Raw genomic sequence first — 27,761 nt, forward strand, 5'->3', positions numbered from 1 at the left:
CAGTGTATACAGGGAGAATATACAGTTAGTATACAGGGGGAATATACAGTTAGGATACAGGGGGAATGTACAGTTAGTATACAGGGGGAATATACAGTTAGTATACAGAGGGAATGTACAGTTAGTATACAGGGGGAATATACAGTTAGGATACAGGGGGAATGTACAGTTAGTATACAGGGGGAATATACAGTTAGTATACAGGGGGAATATACAGTGTATACAGTTAGTATACAGGGGGAATATACAGTTAGGATACAGGGGGAATATACAGTTAGTATACAGAGGGAATGTACAGTTAGTATACAGGGGGAATGTACAGTTAGTATACAGGGGGAATATACAGTTAGTATACAGAGGGAATGTACAGTTAGTATACAGGGGGAATATACAGTTAGGATACAGGGGGAATGTACAGTTAGTATACAGGGGGAATATACAGTTAGGATACAGGGGGAATGTACAGTTAGTATACAGGGGGAATATACAGTTAGTATACAGGGGGAATGTACAGTTAGTATACAGGGGGAATATACAGTTAGGATACAGGGGGAATGTACAGTTAGTATACAGGGAGAATATACAGTGTATACAGTTAGTATACAGGGAGAATATACAGTTAGTATACAGGGGGAATGTACAGTTAGTATACAGGGGGAATATACAGTTAGGATACAGAGGGAATATACAGTTAGTATACAGTTAGTATACAGGGAGAATATACAGTTAGTATACAGAGGGAATATACAGTTAGTATACAGGGGGAATATACAGTGTATACAGTTAGGATACAGGGGGAATGTAGAGTTAGTATACAGGGGGAATGTACAGTGTATACAGTTAGTATACAGGGGGAATATACAGTTAGTATACAGGGTGAATGTACAGTTAGTATACAGGGGGAATGTACAGTGTATACAGTTAGTATACAGGGGGAATATACAGTTAGTATACAGGGTGAATGTACAGTTAGTATACAGGGGGAATATACAGTTAGTATACAGAGGGAATGTACAGTTAGTATACAGGGGGAATATACAGTTAGTATACAGGGGGAATGTACAGTTAGTATACAGAGGGAATATACAGTTAGTATACAGGGGGAATATACAGTGTATACAGTTAGGATACAGGGGGAATGTAGAGTTAGTATACAGGGGGAATATACAGTTAGTATACAGGGGGAATATACAGTTAGTATACAGGGGGAATATACAGTTAGTATACAGGGGGAATGTACAGTTAGTATACAGGGGGAATATACAGTGTATACAGTTAGTATACAGGGGGAATGTACAGTTAGTATACAGGGGGAATATACAGTTAGTATACAGAGGGAATATACAGTTAGTATACAGAGGGAATATACAGTTAGTATACAGGGGGAATATACAGTTAGTATACAGGGGGAATGTACAGTTAGTATACAGGGAGAATATACAGTTAGTATAGAGGGGGAATATACAGTTAGTATACAGTTAGTATACAGTTAGTATACAGTTAGTATACAGGGGGAATATACAGTTAGTATACAGGGGGAATGTACAGTTAGTATACAGGGGGAATATACAGTGTATACAGTTAGTATACAGGGGGAATATACAGTTAGTATAGAGGGGGAATGTACAGTTAGTATACAGGGGGAATATACAGTTAGTATAGAGGGGGAATATACAGTTAGTATAGAGGGGGAATGTACAGTTAGTATACAGGGGGAATATACAGTTAGTATAGAGGGGGAATATACAGTTAGTATACAGGGGGAATGTACAGTTAGTATACAGGGGGAATGTACAGTTAGTATACAGGGGGAATATACAGTTAGTATAGAGGGGGAATATACAGTTAGTATACAGGGGGAATGTACAGTTAGTATACAGGGGGAATATACAGTGTATACAGTTAGTATACAGGGGGAATATACAGTTAGTATAGAGGGGGAATATACAGTTAGTATACAGGGGGAATATACAGTTAGTATACAGAGGGAATGTACAGTTAGTATACAGGGGGAATATACAGTTAGTATACAGGGGGAATGTACAGTTAGTATACAGGGGGAATATACAGTGTATACAGTTAGTATACAGGGGGAATATACAGTTAGTATAGAGGGGGAATATACAGTTAGTATACAGGGGGAATATACAGTTAGTATACAGGGGGAATATACAGTTAGTATACAGGGGGAATATACAGTTAGTATACAGGGGGAATATACAGTTAGTATACAGAGGGAATGTACAGTTAGTATACAGGGGGAATATACAGTGTATACAGTTAGTATACAGGGGGAATATACAGTTAGTATAGAGGGGGAATGTACAGTTAGTATACAGGGGGAATACACAGTTAGTATACAGAGGGAATGTAGAGTTAGTATACAGGGGGAATATACAGTTAGTATACAGAGGGAATGTAGAGTTAGTATACAGGGGGAATATACAGTTAGTATACTGTTAGTATACAGGGGGAATATACAGTTAGTATAGAGGGGGAATGTACAGTTAGTATACAGGGGGAATATACAGTTAGTATACTGTTAGTATACAGGGGGAATATACAGTTAGTATACAGTTAGTATACAGGGGGAATGTACAGTTAGTATACAGAGGGAATGTACAGTTAGTATACAGGGGGAATATACAGTTAGTATACAGGGGGAATGTAGAGTTAGTATACAGGGAGAATGTACAGTTAGTATACAGGGGGAATGTAGAGTTAGTATACAGGGAGAATGTACAGTTAGTATACAGGGGGAATATACAGTTAGTATACAGGGGGAATGTACAGTTAGTATACAGGGGGAATGTACAGTTAGTATACAGGGGGAATGTAGAGTTAGTATACAGGGAGAATTTACAGTTAGTATACAGTTAGTATACAGTTAGTATACAGGGGGAAATGTACAGTTAGTATACAGAGGGAATGTACAGTGTATACAGTTAGTATACAAGGGGAATATACAGTTAGTATAGAGGGGGAATGTACAGTTAGTATAGAGGGGGAATGTACAGTTAGTATACAGGGGGGATGTAGAGTTAGTATACAGGGGGAATATACAGTTAGTATACAGGGGGAATGTACAGTTAGTATACAGGGGGGATGTAGAGTTAGTATACAGGGGGAATATACAGTTAGTATACAGGGGGGATGTAGAGTTAGTATACAGGGGGAATATACAGTTAGTATACAGGGGGAATATACAGTGTATACAGTTAGTATACAAGGGGAATATATACCATCTCCCCAGGGAGACTGTAAACCAATATGTACTTTTCTTTAATTGAAAATACTCAATGGCTAAATGACTTGATTACTGCCTAGATGAAGTAGAAAGAGATGGAGAGAGAGAGGGAAAGCAAAGCGAGAGAGAGAGATCTGGGATCTTGCGGGGGCTCTGAACAGGACTGGGCTGTGGGCCAAGTATTGTGAGGGTCAGAGTTTTCCAGATGCTTGTTTTTACGTTATAGAGGCAGTTTCTCTCTGTGACCTAGATAAAGAGTTGTTCCAGGCAGACTACTTTGCAGACCCCTGCCAAATCTCACAGCGCCTGGATAGGTATTTAACATATCAGCGAACCACATCACATGATGTAGAAATCTGATGCCGACTGCACAGTCACTGACATGGCACACAACCATTGATTGATGCAAGGCAACGACTACAATATCGTCGGCTTGGAATACGACCAATGTCTGACCAATCTCAGCGTTATAGAGGCTGGGTGGGTGATGTTCAGAATGAATCTGTGTGGTTGTGAAAGTGAATCACAGCCCCTGGAGTTTGTAGTTCTATGTGTGACTGCGTGGTGTCTGATACACTGCTCACACTACTACTAGTCCATGTGGTTGACCAGCAGATAAACCATGTAGGACAAATGGAGGTAAAAGCTTTGTTTTTACCAGATAAAGAGAGTTTAACTGCTCTCATTAATCCTTCTCATTTCTGGATGCCCTGCTCTGTTTTAACATGGAGCGGTAATAATCTGAGCAATAATCCATCTTGAGAGAGGGAGATGTATTTGTAATGCTTGGTAATGTAATTGTAATGGGTTTGTAATGAAAGGAGTTTATGTTTATTAGTAGAGTTAAGCCCAGGCACGCTATAACCATGGGGTATATAAGAATCCTTTTACTTTCCAAACTGACATCTGGACCAAGAAACATGCCATTCATTAATGTTTAAAATGACTTCTGGTACAAAAACACAAAAGGTGGAAAACCTGTCAATGTGCCCCTGAGCAAGGCCCTTAACCCTAATTGATCCATGGTCTCCGTTGATCATGGCAGACCCTGGCTGTGACCCCATTCTCCGAGGGTGTCTATGGGATAGTTGGGATATGCAAATAACACATTTCCAACTCACACATTCAAATGAATACACACTTGTACATGTATGAAATAGGACAAATACACACACTCACACACACACACACACCCACACACACACCCCCTCACACACACACACACACACACACACACACCCCCCCCACACACACACTCACTCACTCACACACACACACACACACACACACACACACACACACACACACACACACACACACACACACACACACACACACACACACACACTCACACACACACACTATATAGCCTTCACTGTCACAGCTCCAGTTGAAGTTGTGTTTGTTGATGGGCAGTAGGTCTGAATGTCTGTGATGGAGGTTAGCTGCTCCAGTGAAAGTCTGAGTGGTAGAGAGGCCTGGACATGCAGACCATTAGGACTGAACCAGACCAGACAAGAGAGAGAGACTGAACCAAACCAGACCAGTGAGAGAGACTGAACCAGACCAGAGAGAGAGAGACTGAACCAGACCAGACCAGAGAGAGAGAGACTGAACCAGACCAGACCAGAGAGAGAGACTGAACCAGACCAGACCAGAGAGAGAGAGACTGAACCAGACCAGACCAGTGAGAGAGACTGAACCAGACCAGAGAGAGAGACTGAACCAGACCAGACAAGAGAGAGAGAGACTGAACCAGACCAGACCAGAGAGAGAGAGACTGAACCAGACCAGACCAGAGAGAGAGACTGAACCAGACCAGACCAGAGAGAGAGAGACTGAACCAGACCAGACCAGTGAGAGAGACTGAACCAGACCAGAGAGAGAGACTGAACCAGACCAGAGAGACTGAACCAGACCAGAGAGAGAGACTTAACCAGACCAAAGAGAGAGACTGAACCAGACCAGACCAGAGAGAGAGACTGAACCAGACCAGACCAGAGAGAGAGAGACTGAACCAGACCAGACCAGAGAGAGAGACTGAACCAGACGAGACCAGTGAGAGAGACTGAACCAGACCAGAGAGAGAGACTGAACCAGACCAGACCAGAGAGAGAGAGACTGAACCAGACCAGACCAGAGAGAGAGAGACTGAACCAGACCAGAGAGAGAGACTGAACCAGACCAGACCAGAGAGAGAGAGACTGAACCAGACCAGACCAGTGAGAGAGACTGAACCAGACCAGAGAGAGAGACTGAACCAGACCAGAGAGACTGAACCAGACCAGAGAGAGAGACTTAACCAGACCAAAGAGAGAGACTGAACCAGACCAGACCAGAGAGAGAGACTGAACCAGACCAGACCAGAGAGAGAGAGACTGAACCAGACCAGACCAGAGAGAGAGACTGAACCAGACCAGACCAGTGAGAGAGACCGAACCAGACCAAACCAGAGAGAGACTGAACCAGACCAGAGAGAGAGACTGAACCAGACCAGACCAGAGAGAGGGAGACTGAACCAGACCAGAGAGAGAGAGAGAGAGACTGAACCAGACCAGACCAGAGAGAGAGACTGAACCAGACCAGACCAGAGAGAGAGGCCTGAACCAGACCAGAGAGAGAGGCCTGAACCAGACCAGAGAGAGAGACTGAACCAGACCTGACCAGACCAGAGAGAGAAACTGAACCAGACCAGACCAGAGAGAGAGACTGAACCAGACCAGACCAGAGAGAGAGACTGAACCAGACCAGAGAGAGAGAGACTGAACCAGACCAGAGAGAGACACTGAACCAGACCAGAGAGAGAGAGACTGAACCAGACCAGAGAGAGAGACTGAACCAGACCAGACCAGAGAGAGAGAGACTGAACCAGACCAGACCAGAGAGAGAGACTGAACCAGACCAGACCAGAGAGAGAGACTGAACCAGACCAGAGAGAGACTGAACCAGACCAGAGAGAGAGAGAGACTGAACCAGACCAGAGATAGAGGCCTGAACCAGACCAGAGAGAGAGACTGAACCAGACCTGACCAGACCAGAGAGAGAGAATGAACCAGACCAGACCAGACCAGAGAGAGAAACTGAACCAGACCAGACCAGAGAGAGAGACTGAACCAGACCAGACCAGAGAGAGAGACTGAACCAGACCAGACCAGAGAGAGAACACTGAACCAGACCAGAGAGAGAGAGACTGAACCAGACCAGACAAGAGAGAGACTGAACCAGACCAGACCAGAGAGAGAGACTGAACCAGACCAGAGAGAGAGACTGAACCAGACCAGAGAGAGAGAGAGACTGAACCAGACCAGACCAGAGAGAGAGACTGAACCAGACCAGAGAGAGACACTGAACCAGACCAGACCAGAGAGAGAGACTGAACCAGACCAGACCAGAGCGAGAGAGACTGAACCAGACCAGAGAGAGAGACTGAATCAGTCCAGACCAGAGAGAGAGACTGAACCAGACCAGAGAGAGAGACTGAACCAGGCCAGAGAGAGAGAGACTGAACCAGACCAGAGAGAGACACTGAACCAGACCAGAGAGAGCGAGACTGAACCAGACCAGACCAGAGAGAGAGACTGAACCAGACCAGACCAGAGAGAGAGACTGAACCAGACCAGAGAGAGAGACTGAACCAGACCAGAGAGAGAGACTGAACCAGACCAGAGAGAGAGACTGAACCAGACCAGAGAGAGAGAGAGACTGAACCAGACCAGACCAGAGAGAGAGACTGAACCAGACCAGAGAGAGAGACTGAACCAGACCAGACCAGAGAGAGAGACTGAACCAGACCAGAGAGAGAGAGAGACTGAACCAGACCAGACCAGAGAGAGGGACTGAACCAGACCAGAGAGAGACACTGAACCAGACCAGAGAGAGAGACTGAACCAGACCAGAGAGAGAGAGACTGAACCAGACCAGAGAGAGACACTGAACCAGACCAGAGAGAGAGAGACTGAACCAGACAAGACCAGAGAGAGAGAGACTGAACCAGACCAGACCAGAGAGAGAGTCTGAACCAGACCAGAGAGAGAGACTGAACCAGACCAGAGAGAGACTGAACCAGACCAGAGAGAGAGACTGAACTAGACCAGAGAGAGAGAGAGACTGAACCAGACCAGAGAGAGAGTGAACCAGACCAGACCAGAGAGAGAGACTGAACCAGACCAGAGAGAGAGAGAGACTGAACCAGACCAGACCAGAGAGAGAGACTGAACCAGACCAGAGAGAGAGACTGAACCAGACCAGACCAGAGAGAGAGGCCTGAACCAGACCAGAGAGAGAGGCCTGAACCAGACCAGAGAGAGAGACTGAACCAGACCTGACCAGACCAGAGAGAGAAACTGAACCAGACCAGACCAGAGAGAGAGACTGAACCAGACCAGACCAGAGAGAGAGACTGAACCAGACCAGAGAGAGAGAGACTGAACCAGACCAGAGAGAGAGACTGAACCAGACCAGACCAGAGAGAGAGAGACTGAACCAGACCAGACCAGAGAGAGAGACTGAACCAGACCAGACCAGAGAGAGAGACTGAACCAGACCAGAGAGAGACTGAACCAGACCAGAGAGAGAGAGAGACTGAACCAGACCAGAGATAGAGGCCTGAACCAGACCAGAGAGAGAGACTGAACCAGACCTGACCAGACCAGAGAGAGAGAATGAACCAGACCAGACCAGACCAGAGAGAGAAACTGAACCAGACCAGACCAGAGAGAGAGACTGAACCAGACCAGACCAGAGAGAGAGACTGAACCAGACCAGAGAGAGAGACTAAACCAGACCAGACCAGAGAGAGAACACTGAACCAGACCAGAGAGAGAGAGACTGAACCAGACCAGAGAGAGAGACTGAACCAGACCAGACCAGAGAGAGAGACTGAACCAGACCAGAGAGAGAGACTGAACCAGACCAGAGAGAGAGAGAGACTGAACCAGACCAGACCAGAGAGAGAGACTGAACCAGACCAGAGAGAGACACTGAACCAGACCAGACCAGAGAGAGAGACTGAACCAGACCAGACCAGAGCGAGAGAGACTGAACCAGACCAGAGAGAGAGACTGAATCAGTCCAGACCAGAGAGAGAGACTGAACCAGACCAGAGAGAGAGACTGAACCAGGCCAGAGAGAGAGAGACTGAACCAGACCAGAGAGAGACACTGAACCAGACCAGAGAGAGCGAGACTGAACCAGACCAGACCAGAGAGAGAGACTGAACCAGACCAGACCAGAGAGAGAGACTGAACCAGACCAGAGAGAGAGACTGAACCAGACCAGAGAGAGAGACTGAACCAGACCAGAGAGAGAGACTGAACCAGACCAGAGAGAGAGAGAGACTGAACCAGACCAGACCAGAGAGAGAGACTGCACCAGACCAGAGAGAGAGAGAGACTGAACCAGACCAGACCAGAGAGAGAGACTGAACCAGACCAGAGAGAGACACTGAACCAGACCAGAGAGAGAGACTGAACCAGACCAGAGAGAGAGAGACTGAACCAGACCAGAGAGAGACACTGAACCAGACCAGAGAGAGAGAGACTGAACCAGACCAGACCAGAGAGAGAGAGACTGAACCAGACCAGACCAGAGAGAGAGTCTGAACCAGACCAGAGAGAGAGACTGAACCAGACCAGAGAGAGACTGAACCAGACCAGAGAGAGAGACTGAACTAGACCAGAGAGAGAGAGAGACTGAACCAGACCAGAGAGAGAGACTGAACCAGACCAGACCAGAGAGAGAGACTGAACCAGACCAGAGAGAGAGAGAGACTGAACCAGACCAGACCAGAGAGAGAGACTGAACCAGACCAGAGAGAGAGAGACTGAACCAGACCAGAGAGAAACACTGAACCAGACCAGACCAGAGAGAGAGAGACTTAACCAGACCAGAGAGAGAGACTGAACCAGACCAGACCAGAGAGAGACTGAACCAGACCAGAGAGAGAGAGAGAGACTGAACCAGACCAGAGAGAGACTAAACTAGACCAGAGAGAGAGACTGAACCAGACCAGAGAGAGAGAGAGACTGAACCAGACCAGACCAGAGAGAGACTGAACCAGACCAGAGAGACTGAACCAGACCAGAGAGAGACTGAACTAGACTAGAGCGAGAGAGAGACTGAACCAGACCAGACCAGAGAGAGAGACTGAACCAGACCAGAGAGAGAGACTGAACCAGACCAGAGAGAGACTGAACTAGACCAGAGAGAGAGACTGAACCAGACCAGACCAGAGAGAGAGACTGAACCAGACCAGAGAGAGAGACTGAACCAGACCAGAGAGAGAGACTGAACCAGACCAGAGAGAGAGAGAGACCGAACCAGACCAGACCAGAGAGAGAGACTGAACCAGACCAGAGAGAGAGACTGAACCAGACCAGACCAGAGAGAGACTGAACCAGACCAGAGAGAGAGAGAGACTGAACCAGACCAGAGAGAGACTGAACTAGACCAGAGAGACTGAACCAGACCAGACCAGAGGGAGAGACTGAACCAGACCAGAGAGACTGAAACAGACCAGAGAGAGACTGAACTAGACCAGAGAGAGAGACTGAACCAGGCCAGAAAGAGAGAGAGACTGAACCAGACCAGACCAGAGAGAGAGACTGAACCAGACCAGAGAGACTGAACCAGACCAGAGAGAGACTGAACCAGACCAGAGAGACTGAACCAGACCAGAGAGAGAGAGACTGAACCAGACCAGAGAGAGAGAGACTGAACCAGACCAGAGACAGAGACTGAACCAGACCAGAGAGAGAGACTGAACCAGACCAGAGAGAGAGAGAGACCGAACCAGACCAGACCAGAGAGAGAGACTGAACCAGACCAGAGAGAGAGACTGAACCAGACCAGACCAGAGAGAGAGACTGAACCAGACCAGAGAGACTGAAACAGACCAGAGAGAGACTGAACTAGACCAGAGAGAGAGACTGAACCAGGCCAGAAAGAGAGAGAGACTGAACCAGACCAGACCAGAGAGAGAGACTGAACCAGACCAGAGAGACTGAACCAGACCAGAGAGAGACTGAACCAGACCAGAGAGACTGAACCAGACCAGAGAGAGAGAGACTGAACCAGACCAGAGTGAGAGAGACTGAACCAGACCAGAGAGAGAGACTGAACCAGACCAGAGAGAGAGACTGAACCAGACCAGAGAGAGAGAGAGACCGAACCAGACCAGACCAGAGAGAGAGACTGAACCAGACCAGACCAGAGAGAGACTGGACCAGACCAGAGAGAGAGAGAGAGAGACTGAACCAGACCAGAGAGAGACTGAACTAGACCAGAGAGACTGAACCAGACCAGACCAGAGAGAGAGACTGAACCAGACCAGAGAGACTGAAACAGACCAGAGAGAGACTGAACTAGACCAGAGAGAGAGACTGAACCAGGCCAGAAAGAGAGAGAGACTGAACCAGACCAGACCAGAGAGAGAGACTGAACCAGACCAGAGAGACTGAACCAGACCAGAGAGAGACTGAACCAGACCAGAGAGACTGAACCAGACCAGAGAGAGAGAGACTGAACCAGACCAGAGTGAGAGAGACTGAACCAGACCAGAGAGAGAGACTGAACCAGACCAGAGAGAGAGACTGAACCAGACCAGAGAGAGAGAGAGACCGAACCAGACCAGACCAGAGAGAGAGACTGAACCAGACCAGAGAGAGAGACTGAACCAGACCAGACCAGAGAGAGACTGGACCAGACCAGAGAGAGAGAGAGAGAGACTGAACCAGACCAGAGAGAGACTGAACTAGACCAGAGAGACTGAACCAGACCAGACCAGAGAGAGAGACTGAACCAGACCAGAGAGACTGAACCAGACCAGAGAGAGACTGAACTAGACCAGAGAGAGAGACTGAACCAGGCCAGAGAGAGAGAGAGACTGAGCCAGACCAGAGAGACTGAACCAGACCAGAGAGAGACTGAACCAGACCAGAGAGACTGAACCAGACCAGAGAGAGAGAGACTGAACCAGACCAGAGAGAGAGAGACTGAACCAGACCAGGGAGACTGAACCAGACCAGAGAGAGACTGAACTAGACCAAAGACTGAACCAGACCAGAGAGAGAGAGAGACTGAACCAGACCAGACCAGAGAGAGAGACTGAACCAGACCAGAGAGACTGAACCAGACCAGAGAGAGACTGAACTAGACCAGAGAGAGAGACTGAACCAGGCCAGAGAGAGAGAGAGACTGAGCCAGACCAGAGAGACTGAGCCAGACCAGAGAGAGACTGAACCAGACCAGAGAGACTGAACCAGACCAGAGAGAGAGAGACTGAACCAGACCAGAGAGAGAGAGACTGAACCAGACCAGGGAGACTGAACCAGACCAGAGAGAGACTGAACTAGACCAAAGACTGAACCAGACCAGAGAGAGAGAGAGACTGAACCAGACCAGAGAGAGAGAGACTGAACCAGACCAGGGAGACTGAACCAGACCAGAGAGAGACTGAACTAGACCAAAGACTGAACCAGACCAGAGAGAGAGAGAGACTGAACCAGACCAGACCAGAGAGAGAGACTGAACCAGACCAGAGAGACTGAACCAGACCAGAGAGAGACTGAACTAGACCAGAGAGAGAGAGAGACTGAACCAGACCAGACCAGAGAGAGAGACTGAACCAGACCAGAGAGAGACACTGAACCAGACCAGAGAGAGAGACTGAACCAGACCAGAGAGAGAGAGACTGAACCAGACCAGAGAGAGACACTGAACCAGACCAGAGAGAGAGAGACTGAACCAGACCAGACCAGAGAGAGAGAGACTGAACCAGACCAGACCAGAGAGAGAGTCTGAACCAGACCAGAGAGAGAGACTGAACCAGACCAGAGAGAGACTGAACCAGACCAGAGAGAGAGACTGAACTAGACCAGAGAGAGAGAGAGACTGAACCAGACCAGAGAGAGAGACTGAACCAGACCAGACCAGAGAGAGAGACTGAACCAGACCAGAGAGAGAGAGAGACTGAACCAGACCAGACCAGAGAGAGAGACTGAACCAGACCAGAGAGAGAGACTGAACCAGACCAGAGAGAAACACTGAACCAGACCAGACCAGAGAGAGAGAGACTGAACCAGACCAGAGAGAGAGACTGAACCAGACCAGACCAGAGAGAGACTGAACCAGACCAGAGAGAGAGAGAGAGACTGAACCAGACCAGAGAGAGACTGAACTAGACCAGAGAGAGAGACTGAACCAGACCAGAGAGAGAGAGAGACTGAACCAGACCAGACCAGAGAGAGACTGAACCAGACCAGAGAGACTGAACCAGACCAGAGAGAGACTGAACTAGACTAGAGCGAGAGAGAGACTGAACCAGACCAGACCAGAGAGAGAGACTGAACCAGACCAGAGAGAGAGACTGAACCAGACCAGAGAGAGACTGAACTAGACCAGAGAGAGAGACTGAACCAGACCAGACCAGAGAGAGAGACTGAACCAGACCAGAGAGAGAGACTGAACCAGACCAGAGAGAGAGACTGAACCAGACCAGAGAGAGAGAGAGACCGAACCAGACCAGACCAGAGAGAGAGACTGAACCAGACCAGAGAGAGAGACTGAACCAGACCAGACCAGAGAGAGACTGAACCAGACCAGAGAGAGAGAGAGACTGAACCAGACCAGAGAGAGACTGAACTAGACCAGAGAGACTGAACCAGACCAGACCAGAGGGAGAGACTGAACCAGACCAGAGAGACTGAAACAGACCAGAGAGAGACTGAACTAGACCAGAGAGAGAGACTGAACCAGGCCAGAAAGAGAGAGAGACTGAACCAGACCAGACCAGAGAGAGAGACTGAACCAGACCAGAGAGACTGAACCAGACCAGAGAGAGACTGAACCAGACCAGAGAGACTGAACCAGACCAGAGAGAGAGAGACTGAACCAGACCAGAGAGAGAGAGACTGAACCAGACCAGAGACAGAGACTGAACCAGACCAGAGAGAGAGACTGAACCAGACCAGAGAGAGAGAGAGACCGAACCAGACCAGACCAGAGAGAGAGACTGAACCAGACCAGAGAGAGAGACTGAACCAGACCAGACCAGAGAGAGAGACTGAACCAGACCAGAGAGACTGAAACAGACCAGAGAGAGACTGAACTAGACCAGAGAGAGAGACTGAACCAGGCCAGAAAGAGAGAGAGACTGAACCAGACCAGACCAGAGAGAGAGACTGAACCAGACCAGAGAGACTGAACCAGACCAGAGAGAGACTGAACCAGACCAGAGAGACTGAACCAGACCAGAGAGAGAGAGACTGAACCAGACCAGAGTGAGAGAGACTGAACCAGACCAGAGAGAGAGACTGAACCAGACCAGAGAGAGAGACTGAACCAGACCAGAGAGAGAGAGAGACCGAACCAGACCAGACCAGAGAGAGAGACTGAACCAGACCAGAGAGAGAGACTGAACCAGACCAGACCAGAGAGAGACTGGACCAGACCAGAGAGAGAGAGAGAGAGACTGAACCAGACCAGAGAGAGACTGAACTAGACCAGAGAGACTGAACCAGACCAGACCAGAGAGAGAGACTGAACCAGACCAGAGAGACTGAAACAGACCAGAGAGAGACTGAACTAGACCAGAGAGAGAGACTGAACCAGGCCAGAAAGAGAGAGAGACTGAACCAGACCAGACCAGAGAGAGAGACTGAACCAGACCAGAGAGACTGAACCAGACCAGAGAGAGACTGAACCAGACCAGAGAGACTGAACCAGACCAGAGAGAGAGAGACTGAACCAGACCAGAGTGAGAGAGACTGAACCAGACCAGAGAGAGAGACTGAACCAGACCAGAGAGAGAGACTGAACCAGACCAGAGAGAGAGAGAGACCGAACCAGACCAGACCAGAGAGAGAGACTGAACCAGACCAGAGAGAGAGACTGAACCAGACCAGACCAGAGAGAGACTGGACCAGACCAGAGAGAGAGAGAGAGAGACTGAACCAGACCAGAGAGAGACTGAACTAGACCAGAGAGACTGAACCAGACCAGACCAGAGAGAGAGACTGAACCAGACCAGAGAGACTGAACCAGACCAGAGAGAGACTGAACTAGACCAGAGAGAGAGACTGAACCAGGCCAGAGAGAGAGAGAGACTGAGCCAGACCAGAGAGACTGAACCAGACCAGAGAGAGACTGAACCAGACCAGAGAGACTGAACCAGACCAGAGAGAGAGAGACTGAACCAGACCAGAGAGAGAGAGACTGAACCAGACCAGGGAGACTGAACCAGACCAGAGAGAGACTGAACTAGACCAAAGACTGAACCAGACCAGAGAGAGAGAGAGACTGAACCAGACCAGACCAGAGAGAGAGACTGAACCAGACCAGAGAGACTGAACCAGACCAGAGAGAGACTGAACTAGACCAGAGAGAGAGACTGAACCAGGCCAGAGAGAGAGAGAGACTGAGCCAGACCAGAGAGACTGAACCAGACCAGAGAGAGACTGAACCAGACCAGAGAGACTGAACCAGACCAGAGAGAGAGAGACTGAACCAGACCAGAGAGAGAGAGACTGAACCAGACCAGGGAGACTGAACCAGACCAGAGAGAGACTGAACTAGACCAAAGACTGAACCAGACCAGAGAGAGAGAGAGACTGAACCAGACCAGAGAGAGAGAGACTGAACCAGACCAGGGAGACTGAACCAGACCAGAGAGAGACTGAACTAGACCAAAGACTGAACCAGACCAGAGAGAGAGAGAGACTGAACCAGACCAGACCAGAGAGAGAGACTGAACCAGACCAGAGAGACTGAACCAGACCAGAGAGAGACTGAACTAGACCAGAGAGAGAGACTGAACCAGGCCAGAGAGAGAGAGAGACTGAGCCAGACCAGAGAGACTGAACCAGACCAGAGAGAGACTGAACCAGACCAGAGAGACTGAACCAGACCAGAGAGAGAGAGACTGAACCAGACCAGAGAGAGAGAGACTGAACCAGACCAGGGAGACTGAACCAGACCAGAGAGAGACTGAACTAGACCAAAGACTGAACCAGACCAGAGAGAGAGAGAGACTGAACCAGACCAGACCAGAGAGAGAGACTGAACCAGACCAGAGAGACTGAACCAGACCAGAGAGAGACTGAACTAGACCAGAGAGAGAGACTGAACCAGGCCAGAGAGAGAGAGAGACTGAGCCAGACCAGAGAGACTGAACCAGACCAGAGAGAGACTGAACCAGACCAGAGAGACTGAACCAGACCAGAGAGAGAGAGACTGAACCAGACCAGAGAGAGAGAGACTGAACCAGACCAGGGAGACTGAACCAGACCAGAGAGAGACTGAACTAGACCAAAGACTGAACCAGACCAGAGAGAGAGAGAGACTGAACCAGACCAGAGAGAGAGAGACTGAACCAGACCAGGGAGAATGAACCAGACCAGAGAGAGACTGAACTAGACCAAAGACTGAACCAGACCAGAGAGAGAGAGAGACTGAACCAGACCAGACCAGAGAGAGAGACTGAACCAGACCAGAGAGACTGAACCAGACCAGAGAGAGACTGAACTAGACCAGAGAGAGAGACTGAACCAGGCCAGAGAGAGAGAGAGACTGAGCCAGACCAGAGAGACTGAACCAGACCAGAGAGAGACTGAACCAGACCAGAGAGACTGAACCAGACCAGAGAGAGAGAGACTGAACCAGACCAGAGAGAGAGAGACTGAACCAGACCAGGGAGACTGAACCAGACCAGAGAGAGACTGAACTAGACCAAAGACTGAACCAGACCAGAGAGAGAGAGAGACTGAACCAGACCAGACCAGAGAGAGAGACTGAACCAGACCAGAGAGACTGAACCAGACCAGAGAGAGACTGAACTAGACCAGAGAGAGAGACTGAACCAGGCCAGAGAGAGAGAGAGACTGAGCCAGACCAGAGAGACTGAACCAGACCAGAGAGAGACTGAACCAGACCAGAGAGACTGAACCAGACCAGAGAGAGAGAGACTGAACCAGACCAGAGAGAGAGAGACTGAACCAGACCAGGGAGACTGAACCAGACCAGAGAGAGACTGAACTAGACCAAAGACTGAACCAGACCAGAGAGAGAGAGAGACTGAACCAGACCAGAGAGAGAGAGACTGAACCAGACCAGAGAGAGAGACTGAACCAGACCAGAGAGACTAAACAAGACCAGAGAGACTGAATCAGAAGGAAAAAGAGAGAGAGGATGAGAGTGAGATAGATAGAGTGAGATAGAGAGAGATAGAGAAAGATAGAGTGAGATAGAGAGAGATAGAGAGAGATAGAGAGAGATAGAGAGAGATAGAGAGAGATAGAGTGAGATATAGAGAGATAGAGAGAGATATTGAGAGATAGAGAGAGATAGAGTGAGATAGAGAGAGATAGAGAGAGATAGAGAGAGATAGAGTGAGATAGAGTGAGATAGAGAGAGATAGAGAGAGATAGAGAGAACCAGACTGACACAAACACACCCTACAGAGCCCCAGGACAACAGCACAATTAGACCCAACCAAATCATGAGAAAACAAAAAGATAATTACTTGACACATTGGAAAGAATTAACAAAAAAACAGAGCAAACTAGAATGCTATTTGGCCCTAAACAGAGAGTACACAGCGGCAGAATACCTGACCACTGTGACTGACCAAAAATTAAGGAAAGCTTTGACTATGTACAGACTCAGTGAGCATAGCCTTGCTATTGAGAAAGGCCGCCGTAGGCAGACATGGCTCTCAAGAGAAGACAGGCTATGTGCTCACTGCTCACAAAATGAGGTGGAAACTGAGCTGCACTTCCTAACCTCCTGCCCAATGTATGACCATATTAGAGATACATATTTCCCTCAGATTACACAGATCCACAAAGAATTCGAAAACAAATCCAAATTTGAAAAACTCCCATATCTACTGGGTGAAATTCCACAGTGTGCCATCACAGCAGCAAGATTTGTGACCTGTTGCCACGAGAAAAGGGCAACCAGTGAAGAACACACACCATTGTAAATACAACCCATATTTATGCGTATTTATTTTATCTTGTGTCCTTTAACCATTTGTATATTGTTAAAACCCTGTATATATATATATAATATGACATTTGTAATGTCTTTACTGTTTTGAAACCTCTGTATGTGTAATGTTTACTGTTAATTTTTGTTGTTTTTCACTTTATATTTTCACTTTGTATGTTGTCTACCTCACTTGCTTTGGCAATGTTAACACATGTTTCCCATGCCAATAAAGCCCTTGAATTGAATTGAATTGAATTGAAATTGAATTGAGAGATAGAGAGAGATAGAGTGAGATAGAGAGAGATAGAGTGAGATAGAGAGCAGTTGAGTGAGATAGAGAGAGATAGAGTGAGATAGAGTGAGATAGAGAGCAGTTGAGTGAGATAGAGAGAGATAGAGAGAGATAGAGTGAGATAGATAGAGATAGAGTGAGATAGAGAGAGATAGAGAGAGATAGAGTGAGATAGAGAGAGATAGAGAGAGATAGAGTGAGATAAAGAGAGATAGAGAGAGATAGAGAGAGATAGAGAGAGATAGAGTGAGATAGAGAGAGATAGAGAGAGATAGAGAGAGATAGAGAGAGATAGAGTGAGATAGAGAGCAGTTGAGTGAGATAGAGTGAGATAGAGAGAGATAGAGAGAGATAGAGAGAGATAGAGAGAGATAGAGAGAGATAGAGAGCAGTTGAGTGAGATAGAGAGCAGTTGAGTGAGATAGAGAGAGATAGAGTGAGATAGAGAGAGATAGAGAGAGATAGAGAGAGATAGAGTGAGATAGAGAGAGATAGAGAGAGATAGAGTGAGATAGAGAGAGATAGAGTGAGATAGAGTGAGATAGAGAAAGATAGAGAGAGATAGAGTGAGATAGAGAGAGATAGAGTGAGATAGAGTGAGATAGAGAGAGATAGAGAGAGATAGAGAGAGATAGAGTGAGATAGAGTGAGATAGAGAGAGATAGAGAGAGATAGAGTGAGATAGAGAGAGATAGAGAGAGATAGAGAGAGATAGAGTGAGATAGAGATAGATAGAGAGAGATAGAGTGAGATAGAGAGAGATAGAGTGAGATAGAGAGAGATAGAGAGCAGTTGAGTGAGATAGAGAGAGATAGAGAGAGATAGAGAGAGATAGAGAGAGATAGAGAGAGATAGAGTGAGATAGAGAGCAGTTGAGTGAGATAGAGAGAGATAGAGAGCAGTTGAGTGAGATAGAGAGCAGTTGAGTGAGATAGAGAGCAGTTGAGTGAGATAGAGAGAGATAGAGAGCAGTTGAGTGAGATAGAGAGCAGTTGAGTGAGATAGAGAGAGATAGAGAGCAGTTGAGTGAGATAGAGAGAGATAGAGTGAGATAGAGAGCAGTAGAGTGATAGGGTTATTTTCTGGTTCTGTAGCAGCAGTATATTTCTCTCATTTCATCATTGATTTCATCAGAGGCCGATGTGGGCTGGCTTCAGTGTATGTCTCTGAGTAGATAAACCAGGACACACCGACCAGTCAACCAAACATCAACCTAACAATAACCACACAATAACACACGACACATCAGTCAACCAAACACAAACAACTTGTAAACCTTTCACAAGTGAGTTCCATACTAACTCTCATCTTTCTCTCTCTGTAGATATTAATGAGTGTGAGATTGGGGCCCATAATTGTGACAGACATGCCTCATGTACCAACACGGCTGGTAGCTTCAAGTGTAGCTGTGCTCCGGGATGGATTGGAGACGGGATCAAATGCACAGGTAGGAACAACTTATGACCAGCTATGACCAGCTATAACCAGCTATGAACAGCAATGAACTGCCATGAACAGGGAGGAACAGGTAGGAACAACCTATAAACCACTATGACCAGCTATAACCAGCTATGAACAGCAATGAACTGCCATGAACGGGTAGGAACAACCTATAAACCGCTATGACCAGCTATAACCAGCTGTGACCAGCTGTGACCAGCTATAAACAGCTATAACCAGCTATGACCAGCTATAACCAGCTGTGACCAGCTATGACCACTTATGACTTGTAGTAACCAATAACCACCAACTTTGGTATTAACTACTGTATCTGAAACGTTTTAGAAATGTCTACCAGAATACCAGTTATAAACGATTGTTGTTATAAACAACAATATTCAGTTATCTGTACCAGTTTTAGATGTTCTATCAACCCAGCTACATCTAATACTATCTATACCCGTAATGAATGGTTTATCAAGCATCAATAATCAACCATCTGTGTGTGTTTCAGACCTGGATGAGTGTTCCAACGGGACCCACATGTGCAGCAACAACGCAGACTGTCTGAACACCATGGGATCATACCGCTGCCACTGCAAGGACGGATTCTCTGGGGACGGATTCTACTGCTCAGGTCACAGGGTCACACACTGACTCATGTTCAAATATTTCCCTTGACTGTAGATCTCAGTACCTGCTTATTATTCTCAGTGAAGTGATTTGTAATGATGTGTTTATGTGTTCTGGTACAGACAGCGATGAGTGTGCAGATAACGTGAACCTGTGTGAGAGCGGTAACTGCCTGAATGTTCCTGGAGGCTACCGTTGTGAATGTGACATGGGTTTCATCCCAACCCCGGACGGAAAGGCCTGCGAGGGTAAGACAGCTACTGACACCCTAACAACACTGTGTCTATTTCTGCCATGTGTACATTTAAATCACAATATTATCTGTCTAACAGTTACATGCTGTTAAAGAAGGCTGTTTTGGAATAGTCGATATGTTTATAGTTTATATATAGTTTACAGTTGTGCTTTATTAAAGAGAAAGGAGAGGTTTCTATTGCCAATAAAACACAGGGCTGGAATGAGATACATGCTCAAACTGGCCTCCTTATGTTTAACTTTACACTTCTCGAACCAATAATTAAACAAATGAACTGCAGCACACTGGTATTCTGTCAGCATGAGTGTGTGTGTGTGTGTGTCCCATAGTGTGTGTGTGTCCCTTAGTGTGTGTGTCCCTTAGTGTGTGTGTGTCCCTTAGTGTGTGTGTGTCCCTTAATGTGTGTGTCCCTTAGAGTGTGTGTCCCTGAGAGTGCGTGTCTCCCTTAGTGTGTGTGTGTGTGTCCCTTAGTGTGTGTGTGTGTCCCTTAGTATATGTGTGTGTCCCTTAATGTGTGTGTCCCTTAGTGTGTGTGTCCCTTAGAGTGCGTCTGTGTCCCTTAGTGTGTGTGTGTGTCCCTTAGTGTGTGTGTGTCCCTTAGTGTGCGTGTGTCTCTTAGAGTGTGTGTGTACGTGTGTGTGTGTGTCTCTTAGAGTGTGTGTGTACATGTGTGTGTGTATCCCTTAGTATGCGTGTGTGTCTCTTAGTGTGTGTGTGTGTCCCTTAGTGTGTGTTTGTCTCTTAGTGTGTGTGTGTGTGTGTGTGTGTGTGTGTGTGTGTGTGTGTGTGTGTGTGTGTGTGTGTGTGTGTGTGTGTGTGTGTGTGTGTCAAGGTACACTCCGTCCCAGGACCATTCATCCTTCCCAGCTGGACTCCCTCTCTAACCGCTCTCTGTCTCCCTCCCTCCCACAGATATAGACGAGTGTACCTTTGCCGATATCTGTGTGAATGGAAGGTGTCAGAACATTCCGGGGCTGTTCAGGTGTCAGTGTAGCATCGGCTACGAGCTGGACAGGAGCGGAGGCAACTGCACTGGTAAACCACACACACCTGTTAACATAGGCAGACACACATAGCACAGTCTTCTCTGTGTGATAACACACCCTGTCACCCCAGTGTAGCTCTCCTCAGAGAACCTGTATGGGTCAGGATATATACAGTGGAGCAAAAAAGTATTTAGTCAGCCACCAATTGTGCAAGTTCTCCCACTTAAAAAGATGAGAGAGGCCTGTAATGTTCATCATAGGTACACTTCAACTATGACAGACAAAATTAGAAAAAAAATCCAGAAAATCACATTGTAGGATTTTTAATGAATTTATTTGCAAATTATGGTGGAAAATAAGTATTTGGTCACCTACAAACAAGCAAGATTTCTGGCTCTCACAGACCTGTAACTTCTTCTTTAAGAGGCTCCTCTGTCTTCCACTCGTTACCTGTATTAATGGCACCTGTTTGAACTTGTTATCAGTATAAAAGACACCTGTCCACAACCTCAAACAGTCACACTCCAAACTCCACTATGGCCAAGACCAAAGAGCTGTCAAAGGACACCAGAAACAAAATTGGAGACCTGCACCAGGCTGGGAAGACTGAATCTGCAATAGGTAAGCAGCTTGGTTTGAAGAAATCAACTGTGGGAGCAATTATTAGGAAATGGAAAAGACATACAAGACCACTGATCTCCCTCGATCTGGGGCAAGATCTTACCCCGTGGGGTCAAAATGATCACAAGAACGGTGAGCAAAAATCCCAGAATCACACGGGGGGACCTAGTGAATGACCTGCAGAGAGCTGGGACCAAAGTAACAAAGCCTACCATCAGCAAGGGCATTGAAGATGAAATGTGGCTGGGTCTTTCAGCATGACAATGATCCCAAACACACCGCCCGGGCAACAAAGGAGTGGCTTCGTAAGAAGCATTTCAAGGTCCTGGAGTGGCCTAGCCAGTCTCCAGATCTCAACCCCATAGAAAATCTTTGGAGGGAGTTGAAAGTCCGTGTTGCCCAGCAACAGCCCCAAAACATCACTGCTCTAGAGGAGATCTGCATGGAGGAATGGGCCAAAATACCAGCAACAGTGTGTGAAAATCTTGTGAAGACTTACAGAAAACGTTTGACCTCTGTCATTGCCAACAAAGGGTATATAACAAAGTATTGAGAGAAACTTTTGTTATTGACCAAATACTTATTTTCCACCATCATTTTCAAATAAATTCATTAAAAATCCTGCAATGTGGTTTTCTGGATATTTTTCCCTCATTTTGTCTGTCATAGTTGAAGTGTACCTATGATTAAACTTGCACAATTGGTGGCTGACTTTGCTCCACTGTACTGTCTATTAAGCCCAGTAGAATTACACATTACATTGGTATCAATTTTAAGTGTTTCTCCATAGACACTAAAACAAAGAACAAAAGGTTAACACAAGGCTAAATGGCCTGTCAGTAAGACTGTCCCTGAGTTTCTGTGTTGTCATGACACTGTTCTCTGGACACTGTGAAGAGACGACCAGTCTCCCCCAACCAAACCCTCATCCTTCCTAACCCCAATCAGACTCATCCCCTTCTCCACTGGGATGGAGGGACGGAAAAAGGGATGATTCCTCTCCTCCCTCAGTATAAGGAGTCATATTAATGATGAGGACTGACACCCACACCCTAATACCACACACACACACACACACACACACACACACACACACACACACACACACATCACATCACTAGCGTACACACTGAGGCATTTGTGACAGTCTCTCTCTCTCTCTCTCTTTCTCTCCTTCTCTCCATCCACCACCCCCCCCCCCCCTCTCTCTCTCTCTCTCTCTCTCTCTCTCTCTCTCTCTCTCTCTCTCTATCCACCACCTCTCTCTCTCTCTCTCTCTCCATCCACCCCCCCCTCTCTCTCTCTCTCTCTCCATCCATCACCCCACTCTCCCTCTCTCGCTCTCTCCATCCACCCCCTCTCTCTCTCTCCATCCACCACCCCCCTCTCTCTCTCTTTCTCTCCATCCATCCCCCCTCTCTCTTTCTCCATCCACCACCCCTCTCTCTCTCTCTCTCTCTCTCTCTCTCCATCCACCACCCCCCACTCTCTCTCTCTCTCTCTCTCCATCCACCAACCCCCTCTCTCTCTCTCTCGCTCTCTCTCCATCCACCCCCCTCTCTCTCTCTCCATCCACCACCCCCTCTATCTCTCTCTCTCCATCCACCCCCCTCTCTCTCTCCATCCACCACCCCCTCTCTCTCTCTCTCTCTCTCCATCCACCACCCCCCTCTCACTCTCTCTCTCTCTCGCTCTCTCTCTCTCTCTCCTTCTCCCCTCTCTCTCTCACTCTCTCTCCTTCACCCCTCTTTCTCTCTCTCTCTCTCTCCATCCACCACCCCTCTCTCCCTCTCTCTCTCTCTCTCGCTCTCTCTCTCTCTCACTCTCTCTCTCTCTCTCTCTCCATCCACCCCCCCTCTCTCTCCATCCAACACCCCCCCCTCTCTCTCTCTCCATCCACCACACCCCCTCTCTCTCTCTCTCTCTCCATCCACCCCTCTCTCTCTCTCTCTCTCTCTCTCTCTCCATCCACCACCCCCCCTCTCTCTCTCTCTCTCTCTCCATCCACCAACCCCCTCTCTCTCTCTCTCGCTCTCTCTCCATCCACCCCCCCCTCTCTCCATCCACCACCCCCTCTCTCTCTCTCTCTCTCTCTCCATCCACCACCCCCCTCTCACTCTCTCTCTCGCTCTCTCTCTCTCTCTCTCTCTCTCTCCTTCTCCTCTCTCTCTCTCACTCTCTCTCCTTCACCCCTCTTTCTCTCTCTCTCTCTCTCTCCATCCACCACCCCTCTCTCCCTCTCTCTCTCTCTCTCGCTCTCTCTCTCTCTCACTCTCTCTCTCTCTCTCTCCATCCACCACACCCCCTCTCTCTCTCTCTCTCCATCCACCCCCTCTCTCTCTCTCTCTCTCCATCCACCCGCCCCTCTCTCTCTCTCTCTCTCTCTCTCGCTCTCTCTCCACCCCCCTCTCTCTCTCTCTGTCTCTCCTTCCCCTCTCTCTCTCTCACACTCTCTCTCCTTCCCCCCCCTCTCTCTCTCTCTCTCTCTCTCTCTCTCTCTCTCCATCCACCACCCCTCTCTCCCCCCTCTCTCTCTCTCACTCTCTCTCTCCCCCCTCTCCTATCAGACATTAATGAGTGTGCTGACCCGACCACCTGTATCAGTGGACTGTGTGTCAACACCCCAGGTAGCTACATCTGTAACTGTCCTCAAGACTTCGAACTCAACCCCACCCGCGTGGGCTGTGTAGGTGAGACATCGCTCTGGACTCACTCACACACACACTTTCAGTATGGGTCCTTCTGATGGGAGATGACTGAGTATGTGTGTGTCCCTTCCCAGACACTCGTTCTGGTGACTGCTATCTGGACGTGCGGATGCGGGGGGATGCGTCTGAGAGTTTGGTCTGTTCCAATGAGATAGGTGTGGCGGTGTCCAAAGCCTCCTGCTGCTGTTCTCTAGGGCAGGCCTGGGGAACACCCTGCGAATCCTGCCCCCCTCTCAACTCCTGTGAGTCAGTCTGACCTATCACCCCATCTAACACAATACTTACATGGAAAGATCCCTAAATGTTGTGATGTAGGGAATAAATCATTTGTCTTCCAGCGGAGTACAAGACGTTGTGTCCAGGAGGAGAGGGATTCAGACCTAACCCCATCACTGTTATACTGGAAGGTTAGTTCAACCTAACCTCTGACCTCTAACCCCATCACTGTTATACTGGAAGGTTAGTTCGACCTAACCTCTGACCTCTAACCCCATCACTGTCATACTGGAAGGTTAGTTCAACCTAACCTCTGACCTCTAACCCCATCACTGTTATACTGGAAGGTTAGTTCAACCTAACCTCTGACCTCTAACCCCATCACTGTTATACTGGAAGGTTAGTTCAACCTAACCTCTGACCTCTAACCCCATCACTGTTATACTGGAAGGTTAGTTCAACCTAACCTCTGACCTCTAACCCCATCACTGTTATACTGGAAGGTTAGTTCAACCTAACCTCTGACCTCTAACCCCATCACTGTTATACTGGAAGGTTAGTTCGACCTAACCTCTGACCTCTAACCCCATCACTGTTATACTGGAAGGTTAGTTCAACCTAACCTCTAACCACATCACTGTTATACTGGAAGGTTAGTTCAACCTAACCTCTGACCTCTAACCCCATCACTGTTATACTGGAAGGTTAGTTCAACCTAACCTCTGACCTCTAACCCCATCACTGTTATACTGGAAGGTTAGTTCAACCTAACCTTTGACCTCTAACCCCATCACTGTTATACTGGAAGGTTAGTTCAACCTAACCTCTGACCTCTAACCCCATCACTGTTATACTGGAAGGTTAGTTCAACCTAACCTCTGACCTCTAACCCCATCACTGTTATACTGGAAGGTTAGTTCAACCTAACCTCTGACCTCTAACCCCATCACTGTTATACTGGAAGGTTAGTTCAACCTAACCTCTGACCTCTAACCCCATTACTGTTATACTGAAAGGTTAGTTCAACCTAACCTCTGACCTCTAACCCCATCACTGTTATACTGGAAGGTTAGTTCAACCTAACCTCTGACCTCTAACCCCATCACTGTTATACTGGAAGGTTAGTTCAACCTAACCTCTGACCTCTAACCCCATCACTGTTATACTGGAAGGTTAGTTCAACCTAACCTCTGACCTCTAACCCCATCACTGTTATACTGGAAGGTTAGTTCAAACTAACCTCTGACCCCTAACCCCATCACTGTCACACTGGAAGGTTAGTTCAACCCTAACCCCCATAAATATCCTATGTTCTGTTTAATTGTGTGCTAACCCCTATCCCCATCACTGCAACACTGGAAGGTTAGTTCAACCTAACCCCTATCTCTGTGTTCTCATTTACATTCAGACATCAATGAGTGCCAGGAGCTGCCAGGCCTGTGTCAAGGAGGAAACTGCATCAACACCTTTGGTAGCTTCCAGTGTGAATGTCCCAAAGGCTTCCAACTCAATGAGGAGAACAGAGTCTGTGAAGGTATAGACACACACACATACTCATGGCCCTCATAGACACACACGTGCAAACACTTTCACACACACACTAACACACACATACACTACTCACACACTATCATCATACACACTCAGGCAGGAAATTGAGTCCAGACAGTGAGGAGTGTTTTTGGAAGACAGGAGGAGAAAAGAGAGAAAAGAGAAGAATAGAGAGTAATAAATGACTAAACCTTGTTGTCCTGTAATGTAGGTGTGCTGTGTTCCTCTCTCTCCCCTCCCTCTTTCTCTCTTTCTCTCTCTGTGTTCCTCTCTCTCTCCATCTCTCTCCCGCGCCCTATTTCTCTCTTTCTCTCTGTAACTCTGTCTCTTTCTTTCTCTGTGTTCCTCTCTCTCTCCATCTCTCTCCAGCTCCCTATTTCTCTCTTTCTTTCTCTGTGTTCCTCTCTCTCTCCCGCTCTCTCCTACTCCCTCTTTCTCTATTTCTCTCTCTGTGTTCCTCTCTCTCTCCCTCTCTCTCCTGCTCCCTCTTTCTCTCTTTCTCTCTCTGTGTTCCTCTCTCTCTCTCCCTCTCTCTCCTGCTCCCTCTTTCTCTCTTTCTTTTTCTGTGTTCCTCTCTCTCTCCCTCTCTCTCCTGCTCCCTCTTTCTCTCTTTCTCTCTCTGTGTTCCTCTCTCTCTCTCCCTCTCTCTCCTGCTCCCCCTTTCTCTCTTTCTTTCTCTGTGTTCCTCTCTCTCTCCCTCTCTCTCCTGCTCCCTCTTTCTCTCTTTCTCTCTCTGTGTTCCTCTCTCTCTCCCTCTCTCTCCTGCTCCCTCTTTCTCTCTTTCTCTCTGTGTTCCTCTCTCTCTCTCCCTCTTTCTCCCTTTCTTTCTCTGTGTTCCTCTCTCTCTCCCTCTCTCTCCTGCTCCCTCTCTCTCTCTTTCTGTCTCTGTGTTCCTCTCTCTCTCCCTCTCCTTCCTGATCCCTCTTTCTCTCTTTCTCTCTCTGTGTTCCTCTCTTTCTCTCCCTCCCTCTACCTCTTTCTCTCTTTCCCTCTGTCTCTTTGTCTGTCTGTCTGTCTGTCTGTCTGTCTGTCTGTCTGTCTGTCTGTCTGTCTGTCTGTCTGTCTGTCTGTCTGTCTGTCTGTATGTCTGTCTGTCTGTCTGTCTGTCTGTCTGTCTGTCTGTCTGTCTGTCTCTCTCTCTCACTCTCTCTCTCTCTCTCTCTCTCTCTCTCTCTCTCTCTCACACGTCTCTCTCTCTCTCACACGTCACTCTCTCTCACTCTCTCTCTCTCTCTCTCTCTCTCTTACTCTCTCTCTCTCTCTCTGCCTGTCTGTCTGTCTGTCTGTCTGTCTGTCTGTCTGTCTGTCTGTCTGTCTGTCTGTCTTTCTCTCTCTCTCTCTCTGTCTCTCTCTCTCTCTGTCTCTCTCTCTCTCTCTCTCTGTCCCCCCCCCCTCTCTCTCTCTCTCTCTCTCTCTCTCTCTCTCTCCTAACAACACTCATCATACCTCAGGATAACAGAATGTTTAGTTCTCAGGACACAAGTGACATCACCTGTCCATAGTGTTCTAACAACAGGGCAATATTAGAGTTCTGGGCTGTGTCTCATTTGGCACCAAATTCCCTGTATAGTGTACAACTTTTGGCCGAGCTAATAGGGCTCTAGACAAAAGTAGTGCACTATATAGGGAATATGGTGCTATTTGGGGCACAGTCAACATCTGTCCCTAACTGCAGGACAATAACAGAGTTCTGATGAGTCAGTGTGTCTATAACTGTGACCAAAGGAAGGCTGTTCTGGCCCCTCTGATGTGGCCACATCTATCCTGAGGGAGGAACACTCAGTCCACTGAACACAGACCTGAGAGGGAGAGAGAGAGAGAGAGT

The 27,761-nt window shown here is 47.7% G+C and overlaps 1 protein-coding gene across 1 annotated transcript in view; it reads left to right on the forward strand.

The window, feature by feature from the left end:
- The window catches only part of LOC110516722 (fibrillin-1), a 149,670-nt gene that overhangs the window by 81,988 nt on the left and 39,921 nt on the right, over positions 1-27,761 (forward strand). The window contains exons 34-41 of the mRNA XM_090222708.1: positions 18,850-18,972; positions 19,480-19,602; positions 19,721-19,846; positions 20,767-20,889; positions 24,029-24,151; positions 24,244-24,411; positions 24,508-24,576; positions 25,794-25,919. Of these exons, the coding sequence (XP_090078834.1) occupies positions 18,850-18,972; positions 19,480-19,602; positions 19,721-19,846; positions 20,767-20,889; positions 24,029-24,151; positions 24,244-24,411; positions 24,508-24,576; positions 25,794-25,919 (981 nt within the window). The remainder of the gene's footprint in view (positions 1-18,849; positions 18,973-19,479; positions 19,603-19,720; positions 19,847-20,766; positions 20,890-24,028; positions 24,152-24,243; positions 24,412-24,507; positions 24,577-25,793; positions 25,920-27,761) is intronic.

Source organism: Oncorhynchus mykiss, chromosome 26 (assembly GCF_057628025.1).
Source record: "Oncorhynchus mykiss isolate SJ-2025 chromosome 26, ASM5762802v1, whole genome shotgun sequence".
Classification (NCBI taxonomy): domain Eukaryota; kingdom Metazoa; phylum Chordata; class Actinopteri; order Salmoniformes; family Salmonidae; genus Oncorhynchus; species Oncorhynchus mykiss.